This window comes from Oncorhynchus mykiss, chromosome 2 (genome assembly GCF_013265735.2).
Source record: "Oncorhynchus mykiss isolate Arlee chromosome 2, USDA_OmykA_1.1, whole genome shotgun sequence".
In the NCBI taxonomy this organism is placed as follows: Eukaryota; Metazoa; Chordata; class Actinopteri; order Salmoniformes; family Salmonidae; genus Oncorhynchus; species Oncorhynchus mykiss.
The window spans coordinates 28,650,348-28,665,655 of NC_048566.1; the positions used below are offsets into that span (position 1 = coordinate 28,650,348).

General features: G+C 43.6%; 1 protein-coding gene across 5 annotated transcripts in view; it reads left to right on the forward strand.

Moving 5' to 3' along the window:
- LOC110485836 (triple functional domain protein) overlaps nt 1-15,308 on the forward strand; it is a 149,798-nt gene that overhangs the window by 112,815 nt on the left and 21,675 nt on the right. For all 5 annotated transcript variants that reach the window (XR_002468004.2, XM_021557031.2, XM_021557045.2 and 2 more), the window contains 6 exons: nt 1,951-2,062; nt 3,332-3,522; nt 3,740-3,841; nt 4,629-4,768; nt 4,981-5,080; nt 7,330-7,585. Coding sequence is in view for 4 of the 5 variants with exons in the window: in XM_021557031.2 (XP_021412706.2) it covers nt 1,951-2,062; nt 3,332-3,522; nt 3,740-3,841; nt 4,629-4,768; nt 4,981-5,080; nt 7,330-7,585 (901 nt within the window). In the remaining variant the exon portion in view is untranslated. The remainder of the gene's footprint in view (nt 1-1,950; nt 2,063-3,331; nt 3,523-3,739; nt 3,842-4,628; nt 4,769-4,980; nt 5,081-7,329; nt 7,586-15,308) is intronic.

Here is a 15,308-nt window from a genome sequence, read left to right on the forward strand (position 1 = left end):
TGTACACTGGCCAAATAGAAACAGTAGCTAGACGACTCTCATTAATAAGTACAGTGGGGAGAATAAGTATTTGATACACTGCCGATTTTGCAGGTTTTCCTACTTACAAAGCATGTAGAGGTCTGTAATTTTTATCATAGGTACACTTCAACTGTGAGAGACGCAATCTAAAACAAAAATCCAGAAAATCACATTGTATGATTTTTAAGTAATTAATTTGCATTTTACTGCATGACATAAGTATTTGATACATCAGAAAAGCAGAACTTAATATTTGGTACAAAAACCTTTGTTTGCAATTACAGAGATCATACGTTTCCTGTAGTTCTTGACCAGGTTTGCACACACTGCAGCAGGGATTTTGGCCGACTCATCCATACAGACCTTCTCCAGATCCTTCAAGTTTCGGGGCTGTCGCTAGGCACTAAGGACTTTCAGCTCCATCCAAAGATTTTCTATTGGGTTCAGGTCTGGAGACTGGCTAGGCCACTCCAGGACCTTGAGATGCTTCTTACGGAGCCACCCCTTAGTTACCCTGGCTGTGTGTTTCGGGTTGTTGTCATGCTGGAAGACCCAGCCACGACCCATCTTCAAAGCTCTTACTGAGGGAAGGAGGTTGTTGGCCAAGATCTCGCGATACACGGCCCCATCCATCCTCCCCTCAATACGGTGCAGTCGTCCTGTCCCCTTTGCAGAAAAGCATCCCCAAAGAATGATGTTTCCACCTCCATGCATCACGGTTGGGATGTTGTTCTTGGGATTGTACTCATCCTTCTTCTTCCTCCAAACACGGCGAGTGTTTAGACCAAAAAGCTATATTTTGTCTCATCAGACCACATGACCTTCTCCCATTCCTCCTCTGGACCATCCAGATGGCCATTGGCAAACTTCAGACGGGCCTGGACATGCGCTGGCTTGAGCAGGGGGACCTTGCGTGCGCTGCAGGATTTTAATCCATGACGGCGTAGTGTGTTAATAATGGTTTTCTTTGAGACTGTGGTCCCAGCTCTCTTCAGGTCATTGACCAGGTCCTGCCGTGTAGTTCTGGGCTGATCCCTCACCTTCCTCATGATCATTGATGCCCCACGAGGTGAGATCTTGCATGGAGCCCCAGACCGAGGGTGATTGACCGTCATCTTGAACTTCTTCCATTTTCTAATAATTGCGCCAACAGTTGTTGCCTTCTCACCAAGCTGCTTGCCTATTGTCCTGTAGCCCATCCCAGCCTTGTGCAGGTCTACAATTTTATCCCTGATGTCCTTACACAGCTCTCTGGTCTTGGCCATTGTGGAGAGGTTGAAGCCTGTTTGATTGAGTGTGTGGACAGGTGTCTTTTATACAGGTAACGAGCTCAAACAGGTGCAGTTAATACAGGTAATGAGTGGAGAACAGGAGGGCTTCTTAAAGAAAAACTAACAGGTCTGTGAGAGACGGAATTCTTACTGGTTGGTAGGTGATCAAATACTTATGTCATGCAATAAAATGCTAATGAATTACTTAAAAATCATACAATGTGATTTTCTGGATTTTTGTTACAGACCTCTACATGCTTTGTAAATAGGAAAACCTGCAAAATCGGCAGTGTATCAAATACTTGTTTCTCCCCACTGTATGTAACATACAACATGAGGTTCTGGTGCTCCCTCTGTTCTCTCACCCTCTGTAATCCAGCTTGTATAATGATCTTGCTTATTGTAGAACACATCGCTAGTTGTCAACAAAGCTACAGTGTTGGAAGCTAAACTGCATCTTGCATGGAACACAGTCCTTTACAGCCTTTATCTTTTGTTGGACCTTGAGGTTTGTGAAATGCAACTGAAGTTTTGTGTTTGTTTCCCTCTCTCACTGTGTGTGTGTGTGTGTGTGTGTGTGTGTGTGTGTGTGTGTGTGTGTGTGTGTGTGTGTGTGTGTGTGTGTGTGTGTGTGTGTGTGTTTGCGTTTCCTCTTCAGGAGCTGCTGACCTGCTGTGAGGAGGGGAAGGGGGAGATCAAGGATGGTCTGGAGGTGATGCTCAGTGTCCCCAAGAGAGCCAACGACGCCATGCACCTGAGCATGATGGACGGTAGGAGTAAATATACATAGAACTAGCTACGGGTTTCCCCTTTTATCTGTGGTAGGAGGACTAGGCCTTGACCTACTGGACATTCCTTTTAGCTCCTAGTGAAGCAGGCTGGGCTAACTCACAGGAAGCTTTCATGGAATATACACTACTGTTCAAAAGTTTGGGGTCACCTAGAAATGTCCTTGTTTTTGAAAGAAAAGCACATTTTTTGTCCATTAAAATAACATAAAATCTATCAGAAATACAGTGTAGACATTGTTAATCTTGTAAATTACTATTGTAGCTGGAAACGGCAGATTTTCTATGGAATATCTACATAGGCGTACAGAGGCCGATTATCAGCAACCATCACTCCTGTGTTCCAATGGCATGTTGTTTTAGCTAATCCCCCAATTAGCATTGGTGGGTTCGATTACAGGCTCAAAATGGCTAGAAACAAAGAACTTTCTTCTGAGACTCGTCTGTCTATTCTTGTTCTGAGAAATGAAGGCTATTCCATGCGAGAAATTGCCAATAAACTGAAGATCTCGTACAACGCTGTGTACTACTCCCTTCACAGAACAGCAAAACTGTATCTTAGCAGAATAGAAAGAGGAGTGAGAGGCCCCGGTGCACAACTGAGCAAAAGGACAAATACATTAGAGTGTCTAGTTTGAGAAACAGACGCCTCACAAGTCCTCAACTGGCAGCTTCATTAAATAGTATCCGCAAAACACCAGTCTCAACGGCAACAGCGAAGAGGCGACTCCGGGATGCTGGCCTTCTAGGCAGAGTTGCAAAGAAAATGCCATATCTCAGACTGGGCAATAGAGAGTTTATATTAAGATGGGCAAAATAACACAGACACTGGACAGAGGAACTCTGCCTAGAAATCAACAGTTTTCAGCTGTGCTAACATAATTGCAAAAGGGTTTTCTAATGCTCAGTTAGCCTTAAAATGATACACTTGGATTGGCTAACACAATGTGCCATTGGAACACAGGAGTGATGGTTGCTGATAATGGGCCTCTGTATGCCTATGTAGATATTCCATTAAAGATCTGCTGTTTCCAACTACAATAGTCATTTACAACATTAACAATGTCTACACTGTATTTCTGATCAATTTTGTGTTATTTTAAATGGACAAAAAAAAGTGTTTTTCTTTCAAAAACAAGGACATTTCTAAGTGACCACAAACTTTTGAACTGTAGTGTAGCTTTACAAATTCTTATTTGAATCAAGTGACTTGACAGTCCCCTCTCTTCCTCCTCCTCTTCCCCCCTCCAGGGTTCGATGGGAACATTGACTCCCAAGGAGAGCTGATCCTGCAGGAGTCCTTCCAGGTGTGGGATCCCAAGACTCTGATCCGTAAGGGACGTGAGCGCCACCTCTTCCTATTTGAGATGTCCCTGGTCTTCAGCAAGGAGGTCAAGGACTCTAACGGACGCAACAAGTACCTCTACAAGAGCAAGCTCTTTGTAAGCACAACCTGTCCACTCTCTCATCACAATGGCTGGAACTTGAGATCTGCACGCTTAACTTAAATGGAAGTCTCCCATTCACATCAATGAATGATTTACCAAAAGAGTTGCCTGCGCAGATCTCTAGTCAATACTTTTTTATCAACCCTATATTTACTCGCTTCCTTTCCAGTTCTTTCTCTAACTCTGTTTTTGTGTTGTCTCTGCTCCTAAGACTTCAGAGCTTGGTGTCACAGAACATGTGGAGGGGGATCCGTGTAAGTTTGCTCTCTGGGTTGGGAGGACCCCCAGTTCAGACAACAAGATGGTGCTGAAGGTAACTGGGACATTAAGACTTAACAGTAACCCAGCACACAATCAAGCACAATGAATATTTATGTATTTACTCCCACTTTTGTCCAAAACGTATTCCCTTAAGTGGGTGTTACTGTGTGTTTTAAAGATTTAAGTTCAACCCACTAAGATTTGATGACCACTAAATGTACTCCTACAATTCCGCCCAAAACACATTTCTTTGAGTGGGCGTTACCAAGCCTATGTATTCAAGTTCGAAGATTTGCATAACAGTTCATGCACTTAGAAACATATCTGCGTGTTGATGCGTTGTGAGTCACAGCACACACACATACACATGCTATGTATATATTATACACATTATATAATGGCAGACTGCCCATCTTAATCTGTCCGTTATATAAAAGCAGCATACTCTTGATTGTTGTTGCATAGTTCCCATGAAGACATGAGTGAGTCATATGCTAATTATGTGTCCACTCATTCACATCATTCACACAGCACTGAAGGGCCCTTTAAATGGCTCCTCGGAATTCCTCAATTGTGAAACATACTGTAATCGATTGAAAGGGTCTTACTGAATGACAGGAACATGACAAAATGTGTGTTCTGTCGATGTACTCTGGTAAAAAATAGTAAGCATTGGAGTGAACGCATCGATGAAGGCATCAGGGTTGACTGTGTTGACTGAACAGCTCTGAGTGTAGTTAGTGTCGCATCATAGATCGTGTCGAAATATTGGGAATGTGTGGACTGAGATCTTTCTGCCCGCCCGTCTGTCTTGACCGTCCGTCCGTCTGTCCCCTCAGGCGTCCAGCATAGAGAACAAGCAGGACTGGATCAAACACATCCGGGAGGTGATCCAGGAGCGTACCATCCACCTGAGAGGAGCCCTGAAGGAGCCTATTCACATCCCCAAGGCCACCACAGTCAAACACAAGGGCAGAAGGTACAGTACAGTACTCCACCTTGTATCAACCTCATCACTTCTCACAGCCTTTCTTCCAGACCATACAGGACTGACTGCATGGGACATTGGTTTTATACATTACAGTTATTGTTCTGTCAGTACCGCAGCACAACCTAACATTAAAGTGCCCCAACAGTATTTTATTGTGAGAGCTGCCCCGCCCTGTCTTGATTCCTCTTGTCCCTCTGTAGTCATGGAGATGACTTGGACAGCCAGGGTGATGCCAGCAGTCAGCCAGACACCATCTCTATCGCCTCCCGTACCTCTCAGAACACACTGGACAGCGATAAGGTGAGTCATCATATGCTGCCCATTGCCTTCCAACAGCTACGCCATTCAAATACGACACGTTGCCAACTCCGGAGTCTGATGTAAGACAATGGTCTGCTGCTACAATCCCTGCAGTTTAGGGCTTCACCAACGATGGCTGTTGGTCTTTGTTGTGGAACAGCGGAGGTCTTCACAGTATCATTTGACACGTTAGACTCTAGAGATGTCTTTTCAACAGCATTTCAAACTGTAGCCTCTAAATCCAGTCCTTTTTAGGAGAGACCGCAACCAGACAAGTAAATTAGAAATTAGTATTTCAAGACATCGTTTTAATTTGGACGGGCTTCCTGTGAACCAGTTAGACTTTTAGACTTTTCCTTTCCATCTCAGAGATGAACATGAGAAACATGGCTCGTCTTCAGGAAGGAACAGAATGTGTAATTTTATCAGGCAATAACAGCACAGAAGGATATCACTCCTACTCACAGTCAGAGCTATATTCTCTCACACAAACACTCTGCCTCTTTAGGGACCATGTTCCCCTGCCAAAGCTGGACTTGCAGTTATTCTGCTCTATGCAGCTATGCTCCTAATTCAAGGAATTAGGTTCAATTTGACGTAGCCACAGTGGTTGAGTCCCTATTCCCTTTATAGTGCACTCCTGGTCAAAAATAATGCACAGCAAAATGAATATGGTGACATTTGGAAGACATGCATAGTATGTCCCTTTCTGTAAGTGTCCTTCCTGACACAGTGTAGCTCTGGTTCTGTCAGGGTACAGAAAACAACACAGAGAGGGTCAGTCAAGGTCACAGAGAGGTGATGAGGGAGAGTCCTTGTGTCCTCTCATGTCCACTAATGAACCGTGGTTCCTTTAATGCAGGGCACAATCACTCACAGTCAACTCTCTCTTTCTCGCTCTCTCTTTTTTTCCTTTCTCTGCTCTTTCTCTGCCTCCCTCTCTCTGTCTTTCTTTCTCTCGCTCTCTGCCTCTTCGCCTGGTGTTGTGAGATCTGTGAGAGGCAATGACAGAGTGGAGTTGTGTGTCGGCGACGCGTCAACGAGTGTGTCAGCCTCCCACTAACTGTACCACTCTCTGTGTCAGTGTCATATCTCCAGCCTCTCCTTGGAGAAGGCACAGCTGGTACAGTAGACAAGGAAGGGAGTGCTTTGGCTCTGGTATATAGTACCTAGATACCATCGTAGGGCCATCGGGCGGCGGGATATGAGAGTAGGTGGGCCTGCGTGTTACCTCAGGTCAGTGTGGTTCAGGGTTAAGTTAACCTTGTGTCTCGTCGATGGATTAGATTCAGCATCAGGAGCATCAGAGTATGAAGGAGAAGAGGACAGAGGACAGAATCATGGAGGACAATAAAAACTCAGGTCCGGTGGCTCAGCTTTTGAACTCTCTGGCTTTGCCTCACTACCAATGGGTATGTATGGATCTCTAGCAGTTACTAACTAGCCATGTTGGTGGGATGTTGGTTGGAATCCTTAATTGGTTTAATTTGATAGTCATTTGAAGAACGTGTTGTCAGTGTGGAACTGCCGAGGGTGATCGTCATTCTCCTGTAACTGATTTCCCTGTTTGAAACGTCCCTGATGTGCTCATCATCGTCAATGTATATTTGAATGGAATACTATATATGGCAGTTTAATGGACATTTTCTCCCCCTGCATCTACTGCTTTAGAATGTCAGAGCGTTTCTTGGGTCGTGTTGAGGCATCTGAATGTGTGGCGAGTGACTCACCAGAATGACATGTTTACAGTACAACTCAGTACAGTTGAGCTACAGTAGCTACAGTATGTGGTTGGTTTGGAGCCTGCACTGTGCTGAGTGACTGCTCTGATGGCCATCAAAATAAGCTCTTACTCTAGCCTTGTGACTGAGACTGGGTCTGAGGAAACGGAATGACTGACAAGTGGTAAATCAGCAGTTCTCAGGGGGACTTGGGGACCTTCAAACCCATATAAGAACTCAGTTGTTGACATGCTAATAATAGACTCGCTATTGCTGATTAGTACATCCTAAGAATCTCACCATTTAATGACATGTAGTTATATTTCACACCCTCATTATGATACTGCTCCTAAACATCAATATATTCAGGCTGTTTCTTCATAACCTCAAACTATTCCTTTATGTTATGTAATGTTTATAGTAAGTCTGACATGCTCCTTCTCTCTCTCCCTCTCTCTCCCTCTCCATCACTCTTTCTCTCCCTCTCCATCCCTCCCTCTCTCCCTCTCCATCGCTCCCTCTCTCTAGCTCTCTGGTGGCTGTGAGCTGACCGTGGTTATCCATGACTTTGTGGCTAGTAATGGCAGCAGCTCTGAGCTGACTGTACGGAGGGGTCAGACAGTGGAGGTGCTGGAGAGGCTCCATGACAAGCCAGACTGGTGCCTGGTGAGGACCACGGACCGCTCCCCTGCCCAGGAGGGCATAGTACCCTGTTCCATGCTCTGCATCGCTCACTCACGCTCCAGTATGGAGATGGAAGGACTCTTCAACCACCACCACAAAGGTAGGCCTTGATGTTGGGACTGAGAAGGCTGGAACACACACAGACACACAGACACAGATACATAGACACACTGTCAGCCTTGCTGTTGTGAGGCACCTGGAATACAGTACGGGAAACGATTACATGCACACATCATATGGTTCTAAGCAGGTGCTGGAGATCAAATGATATGTTCAGCTAAAGTAAAAAAATAAAATAAAATGTCTGGCGTCAATCTACCGTTAGGTCTGGAACACGCGCACACACACACACACACACACACACACACACACACACACACACACACGCACCGTCTGTACCTTGGTCCCAGGGGGTTTCTAGTGGGCGAGTGTGTACTTGCAGCCAGTGAAGGATTCCAGGTGCTCCCTGTTTTGCAGTTTGTAGAGGAAGTGTTGATGACTCACGTGCTGCTGTGGAAAACATATTGATTACCACCTACATTATTCTGTGGGAATTCATATAGACATGACTAACTCTGGGAAGTCATACATGCATACGTGGCCTGTCTCTCATGGTTCATATTCGTCAGGCACCAAACGGAAGATAACTGACTGAAACAGGTAGAGACTACCTGAACTTGTCAAATATAAAACACACGCATTTTTGTTTTCTGTTACAAAACGTTTTGCTACCGTGTGGCCTTCAATATGACCCTGTCCTTTTGACTGGACAGTGGTTTTTCTTCATCTTTCTTCAAAGGAGAAGTAGTTATTGAGCTCCATGACCTGACCCCATTCCAGACCCCAGGGGATGAGATCAAAGAAACCTGGGTGGCACTTGGAGCTTCTGTTCTGTCATGACTGAGTCACTCAGTAAAGCTTTGTTCCTGTCAGATGGCCCACCCTCCTCCTGTCTGGTCTGTAATAAGATAGAGGTGATGTTTGTGTACTATATACTGGTGGTTCCCATGGTGCGGCCAAGGCTACCTGGGGCGGCAGGTATCCTAGTTGTTAGAGCGTTGGGCCAGTAACCTGAAAGGTTGCTGGATCAAATCCCCTAGCTGACAAAGTTAACATCTGTCGTTCTATCCCTGAACAAGGCAGTTAACCCACTGTTCCCCGGTAGGTTTTCATTGTAAATAAAAATGTGTTCTTAACTGACTTGCCTAGTTAAATAATGGAAAAAATGATATGCTGATAGGTTTCCTAAACATTAGGCTCTTCATCATTTTATAAGGGAGTGGGGAATCCTGTATTTTGGCTTAAACCAGGTAGTGTTTGATGCATGTTACACACTTGGATGGTTTTCCCCAACTAATAACAAACTTAAGGATTTCCCATCCAGTTCTTTATTATTCTGCTGCCTTCAAGTTTCATGTGTGCTTTTTTCCCATGTTTTTCCTGAGCGCCTGTAGGAGCATCAGAACTTCTTAGACGGTCCGTTCTTATACCCGCGCAGCGCCATAGCTTTCCTATTTTCTGTAGTGAATTGTTATGCAGACTGAAGACTCCCCTCAGCAGGGCTCCTTTAGAACTAGGAGGATGAATATGTCCTTGGTGCTCCCCTTGTCTTTGTGGTGCTTTGTCCTTGAAGCAGAGCATGTAGGCCTAGGCCTTTTTCTCAGGGCAGTGGACGGATTAGGGGTATGGGTGGGAAGATCTGGGAACTCCCCTCTTCCTACTCCCGACTGGTGTTGTCACCCAGATGCATGGCTGGGCCAGAATGAGTGCAGCCTGTGAGCAGGAGGTTTGCCCTGGTAAACGTCTGGGAGTTGTAGAAGGCGATGGATGGATGTGTCTCACTAACTCACAGGAAGACTATTCATTCATTGTTTTTCCTCATTGCATTCCCCATCCCTTGGACTTAGAACAAAGCCCTTGCTGGCTGGTTGCCTGTGGTGAATTAGTAGCTGTCATAGCTTGTGTCAACCCCACAAGTTCTCAGAAAATGCTGTTGATGTGACTCCTGCGATGTTTTTGCAATTAAGTTTGTAAACTGAATTAGCAAAGCTACTGCTTTTTGGCTATTTTTGTATTTTCCAACTATAGAACCATGGACTAGGACAGGGTTCCCCAACTGAAGGCCTGCGGGTGGTTTTATTTGGCTCCCCAGGTTTTCAAGGCCAAAAAAAATCATAAATGTATATATTTATATTTTTGTGTAATTTTCATTGTTGGACATAAAAGACTGTAAAAACACCAGAAAATCAGCTCCAAGTGATTGACATTTTGGAAATATCTTCCCAAGTATTCCCATACATAATAGAGAGACTTTGGTGATCGTATACAAATAATTATAATTCATAATAATTGATTGGATTTATATAGCACTTTTATACCACCTGAGGTACTCAAAGCGCTTTACATAGTAGGGGGAAACTCACCTCATCCACCATCAATGTGTAGCACCCACCTCAGTGATGCATGGTGGCCATTTTTGTGCCAGAACTCTCACCACACATCAGCTATCAGGTGGAGAGGTGAAGAGTGATATATGCCAATTAGGAATGAGGGGGAGGATTAGGTGGTCATGATGGAATGTGGCCAGGTTGGGAATTTAGCCAGGAAACCGGGGTGAACACGGTCAGCACACCCTTTTTAACATCCCATCTGAAAGACGGCACCCTACGCAGGACAATGTTCCCAAATGTAATCAAGGTTTCAAATTATGTTTCATTTTTTGGCAAATATTTTATCTGTTTAGGTTTCTTGCGGGAAGTCTGCATTTTAAATATATATATTTTTATTATGTTCCGGCCCCCAGACCATCCGCCCAATAAAAAATTGGCCCGCAGCTGAATCTAGTTGAGGATCCCTGGACGAGAAAATGCCACCATGACTATCCCCAGGTAGAGCAGTGTGGACCGAAGTGTTCAGTAGGGGGAATAGGGACCATCAATAAGTTTAGCGTATTTCTAAAATGTGCTAAAGAGGCAATATAGCAACACCTCCCTTCAGTTGCTGATTCAGCTTAAAACGGTTACCTTCTCAAAGGTACCAGGGAGGCCTTAGCTTTTTTGGTGTGGCGCACGTGTGTGTGTGTGTGTTCCACGTGTGTGTGTGTTGTGCACGTTGTGTGTTTTGGTTCTTACAGGAAACAGGCTCTGTGGTTAGTGCCCAGAGATCCTGATGAGAAAACACACAGTTGAACAGGGAGAGTTTGTGTGGGCTGTCTGTTTTACTCCTCCAGCCCTGTATGCACTGCAGGGTAGATTGAGATCTGACTGTACAAATGTGTGAGAGGCACCTTAGCAGCTACAGTCAGTCACACTACTGAATGTTCTTAAGTGTATTGAGCTTAGCTTAAATAAGGACATTGCAACTGTGCTCAGAAGTAAAGCTGCGACTATATATGCTACATTTCTACAATACATACTGCTTGGTCCAAACATACCAAAACAGTCATGAAGAGGGCACGACAAAACCTTTTCCCCCTCAGGAGGTGAAAAGATTTGGCATGGGCCCCCAGATCCTCAAAAGGTTCTATAGCTGCACCATCGAGAGCATCCTGACTGGTTGCATCACCGCCTGGTGTGGCAACTACTCGGCATCTGACCGTAAGGCGCTACAGAGGGTAGTGCGAACGGCCCAGTACATCACTGGGGCCAAGCTTCCTGCCATCTAGGACCTATATAATAGGCAGTGTCAGAGGAAAGCCCATAAAATTGTCAGAGACTCCAGTCACCCAAGTTATAGATTGTTTTCTCCTCTACCGTACGGCAAGCGGTACCGGAGCGCCAAGTCTAGGACCAAAAGGATCCTTAACAGCTTCTACCCCCAAGCCATTAGACTATTGAACAATTCATAAAAATCACCACCGGACTTTTAACATTGACCCCCCCCCCCCCTTGTACATTGCTGCTACTCGCTGTTTGTTTGTTACCCATGAATAGTCACTTCGCCCCCCATCTACATGTACAGATTACCTCAGTTAGCCTGTACCCCTGCACACTGACTCAGTACCCCCTGTATATAGCCTCGTTATTATTATTCTTATTGTGTTACTTTTTATTAATACTTTTTATTTTAGGTAAATATTTTCTTCTTCTTTAACTGCACTGTTGGTTAAGGGCGTGTAAGTAAGCATTTCACGGTAAAGTCTACACTTGTTGTATTCGGCACATGTGGCAAATAACGTTTGATTTGATTTGTGGAAGCTGAGCCCATGCTGTTTGAGGGCTTGAGCTTCTACTAGGGGTTTTACGGTAAAGTGTGCCGTCTGATTCTAAATGTTCCTTTGGGACAGAGGAGGCTTGCCCTCACAGTACAACAGCCCACTCTCTGGGAGAGTAGAGAAGAGAGAGCAGATCCCATCCCACTAACACAGCAGAGTGATCTCATCTGAGCTAGAGGATACAGCTTCTTCCTGTAGCTTTTTCTTAAACTACATGATTCTTTATATGTTCTCCTAAAATTATTTTGAAGAATTGGATTTTAAACAGTGTGAGAACTTGATTAGTACCAGCGCAGGTTGCCATGGCAAATGGAATACGGTCTATTTTTGCTGTTAGTCCTCTGTACCATATGAGTTCTCAAGCGGGACCCTCGGAAAACTGCAAATTCTGGCTGCTGGATTTGGGTATGTAACGAGGACCTACATAGAAACAGTCCTTTAAGTGTTCCAGGCCATTAACAGTGTAGAACAGGCTCCAACTTTGTAATGGATTGTTATTGTTGTGATGATTGGTATAATCAAGTCAAATATTTAATGATTGTTTACATTATTTTGCAGCATACCTTTTTTCACAGCCTACTGTAGAGTACATATCAACAATAACGTCTGTATTGTATGTGAGAGCCTGGGGGATAAGTACAGTAGGCTATTATATTGATTGAATGGGTGTTATGGAGTGGATTATATTGGTGCATAAAAATGATTGAAATACCATATTAAAGCTGGCACACTTTGGACTAGATTAAGAGCTTCTGAGTCACATGTGGGACAGACACAGACAACCAGACAGACAGAGAAACAGACCGGCATGCAGGCTGGCTGGCTGACTGATTGATTGGCTGACTGAATCAGCCAAGCCTGTTGTCGGATCAAACCGTCTATATACAGCTGTAGTAACTGTGTTTGTTCCTGGTGCATCCCACCCACCTCAGTGCTGTCCAAACCCTGTCTTCCTCCTCGCCAAATTCACCAGGATCAAATAGTTAGCCAGTTTACTTTCCTGAATCATCTTTAAAAACTCCATAGTTCGTATAGCTCATAGAGAAAGATTGACTTGAAATTGAAATGGTATGAATAACTTGACATGATCAATAACCCATAGCTTTCTGATCAACAGTTACATCTGAATGTGTATTCATGTTAGCCGGCTGATTGATCCTTGCTTTGTGATGATCCACCCCTCTGCTGATATTCTTGTTATTGTAGACATGAGGAGAACAGACAGACACAGTATCACCCACTGCATCACACAGCTGGCTTGGCCTGTGTGCCCTCCTGTCCTGTGTCTGATGAGCCTTGTTAGGTTTCCCAGGAAGTGGGCCAGACATCTTAATCAAATTGTGACAGAGGACAGTGAGCCACCACTCTCTGATTGGCTTGGACTGTGCCACATGTAAAGACAAGATTAAATCGAGAATAGTCTGATGGGTGATAATATTAGCGTATCACTTGTGAATTAAATATTATCACTTGTGAATGATGCCCAGGGTAAGGCAAGAAACAATGCATGCCTTTCTTTGCGACTTTTTCAAATCATAGGCCCTAACCCTAACCCTAACTCTTATGTAGCCTATCCCATGGGCCTATATGTTTTGATAAGGTTTGTATCACAAAAGTGACTAAATAACTTCTTAAAATTAAGCACATTAATCTGCTTTTCTATGGGTGTAGAGCCTAACTGGCATACATACACAGCGCATGAGTTTCAGGTTTGGGGAAGATCATTTTCACCATAAAAATGCACCTTTATAATAAAAGCATTACATGCATAATCACATTTTGTGGTCACTTTTGATAATGGTGTTTTTTTGCTAATGGAACATTTGTGTGTATAGCCTACTTCTATGTGCACATTTCTGCACTTATAATGTGAAGAAATAAATAGCCTAATAGTTTATCAACATTTTAAACTGTTAAGGGGCAGAACGACAGGATCAGCCTCATTGAGTAAAAAGTTGTTTTTGATGCTAGTGGTTGTATTCATTTGGGATCTATCGCATCCCACAACTGTCGCAGACTATGTTTGGAATATTTATTTCTCGCACAGAATTATTATATATATATATATTTTTTTAAACTAGGCACGTTAGTTAACTCTTGGAACTCCCTCTCCCGGATCTCTCCGGGAGAATTGTCATCAACTGACACTAATTAGCATAACGCAACGGACAAAAAATATTACTAGAAAATATTCATATTCATGAAATCACAAGTGAAATATATTGAAACACAGCTTAGCCTTTTGTTAATCACCCTGTCATCTCAGATTTTGAAATTATGCTTTACAGCCAAAGCAAGACAAACATTTGTGTAAGTTTATCGATAGCCTAGCATAGCATTATGCCTAGCTAGCAGCAGGCAACCTGGTCACGAAAATCAGAAAAGCAATCAAATTAAATCGTTTACCGTTGATGAGCTTCGGATGTTTTCACTCACGAGACTCCCAGTTAGATAGCAAATGTTCCTTTTTTCCAAAAATAGCATTTTTGTAGCAGAAATAACTCTGTTAGTTCTTCACGTTTGGCTGAGAATTCGACCGGAAATTGCGGTCACGACAACGCCGATAAATATTCCAAATTAGCTCCATAATATCGACAGAAACATGGAAAACGTTGTTTATAATCAATCCTCAAGGTGTTTTTCAAATATCTATTCGATAATATATCAACTGGGACAGCTGTATTTTCAGTAAGACCGGGAGGAAAAAGAGCCCTCAGCCGGACACTTACGCAATGTAGTCGTTTACGCTCATTCTTCAACATAAAGGCGTGAAACTACGTCAAAATGCTGTAGACACATTGGGGAATACGTAGAAAAAGGAATATGGTTGATAGCCCATTCACTGCTCAATAGGGACGCATCGGAACGCAGAGCTTTCAAACATGAGTCACTTCCTGATTGGATTTTTCTCAGGCTTTCGCCTGCAATATCAGTTATGTTATACTCACAGACAATATTTTTACAGTTTTGGAAACTTTATAGTGTTTTCTATCCTAAGCTGTCAATTTTATGAATATTCTAGCATCTTGTCCTGACAAAATAGCCCGTTTACTTTGGGAACGTTATTTTTCCAAAAATGAAACTAGTGCCCCCTAGTTTCAAGAGTTAAGAACAAATTATTATTTACAATGACAGCCCACCAGGGAACTGCCTTGTTCAGGGGCACAACAACAGATTTTTACCTTGTCAGCTCTGGGATTTGATCTAGCAATCTTTCGTCAATCTTTCGGCCAATGCTCTAACCACTAGTCTACCTGCCACCCCAAAAATAGAATAGGTCAACTTTTGTACTATGGGGGATAGTAGATTGACATAGGCTAGTGCTTTTGTTGTTCGTTAGGCCTACTCATCTTGTTGGCTGACGAAATGTAAATGTGGACAGTTCTTCCAATATCTTCAATATGCTCCTCGGAATTGGATAAGGATTTGTGAATTGGATAAAGATTTGCGCGCAGTTGTGAGAGACTCGATGAGGTGAAGGAGAGAAATGTGAGAGGTGCTTTGGAGCACACAGCACGCAGGGGGAAGGGAATTACAATTAGTATATTCAGCACAACGGCCACTGGCCGCAAAAGGCATGTCTTTTTTTTAGGGGTAATTACGGCCACAC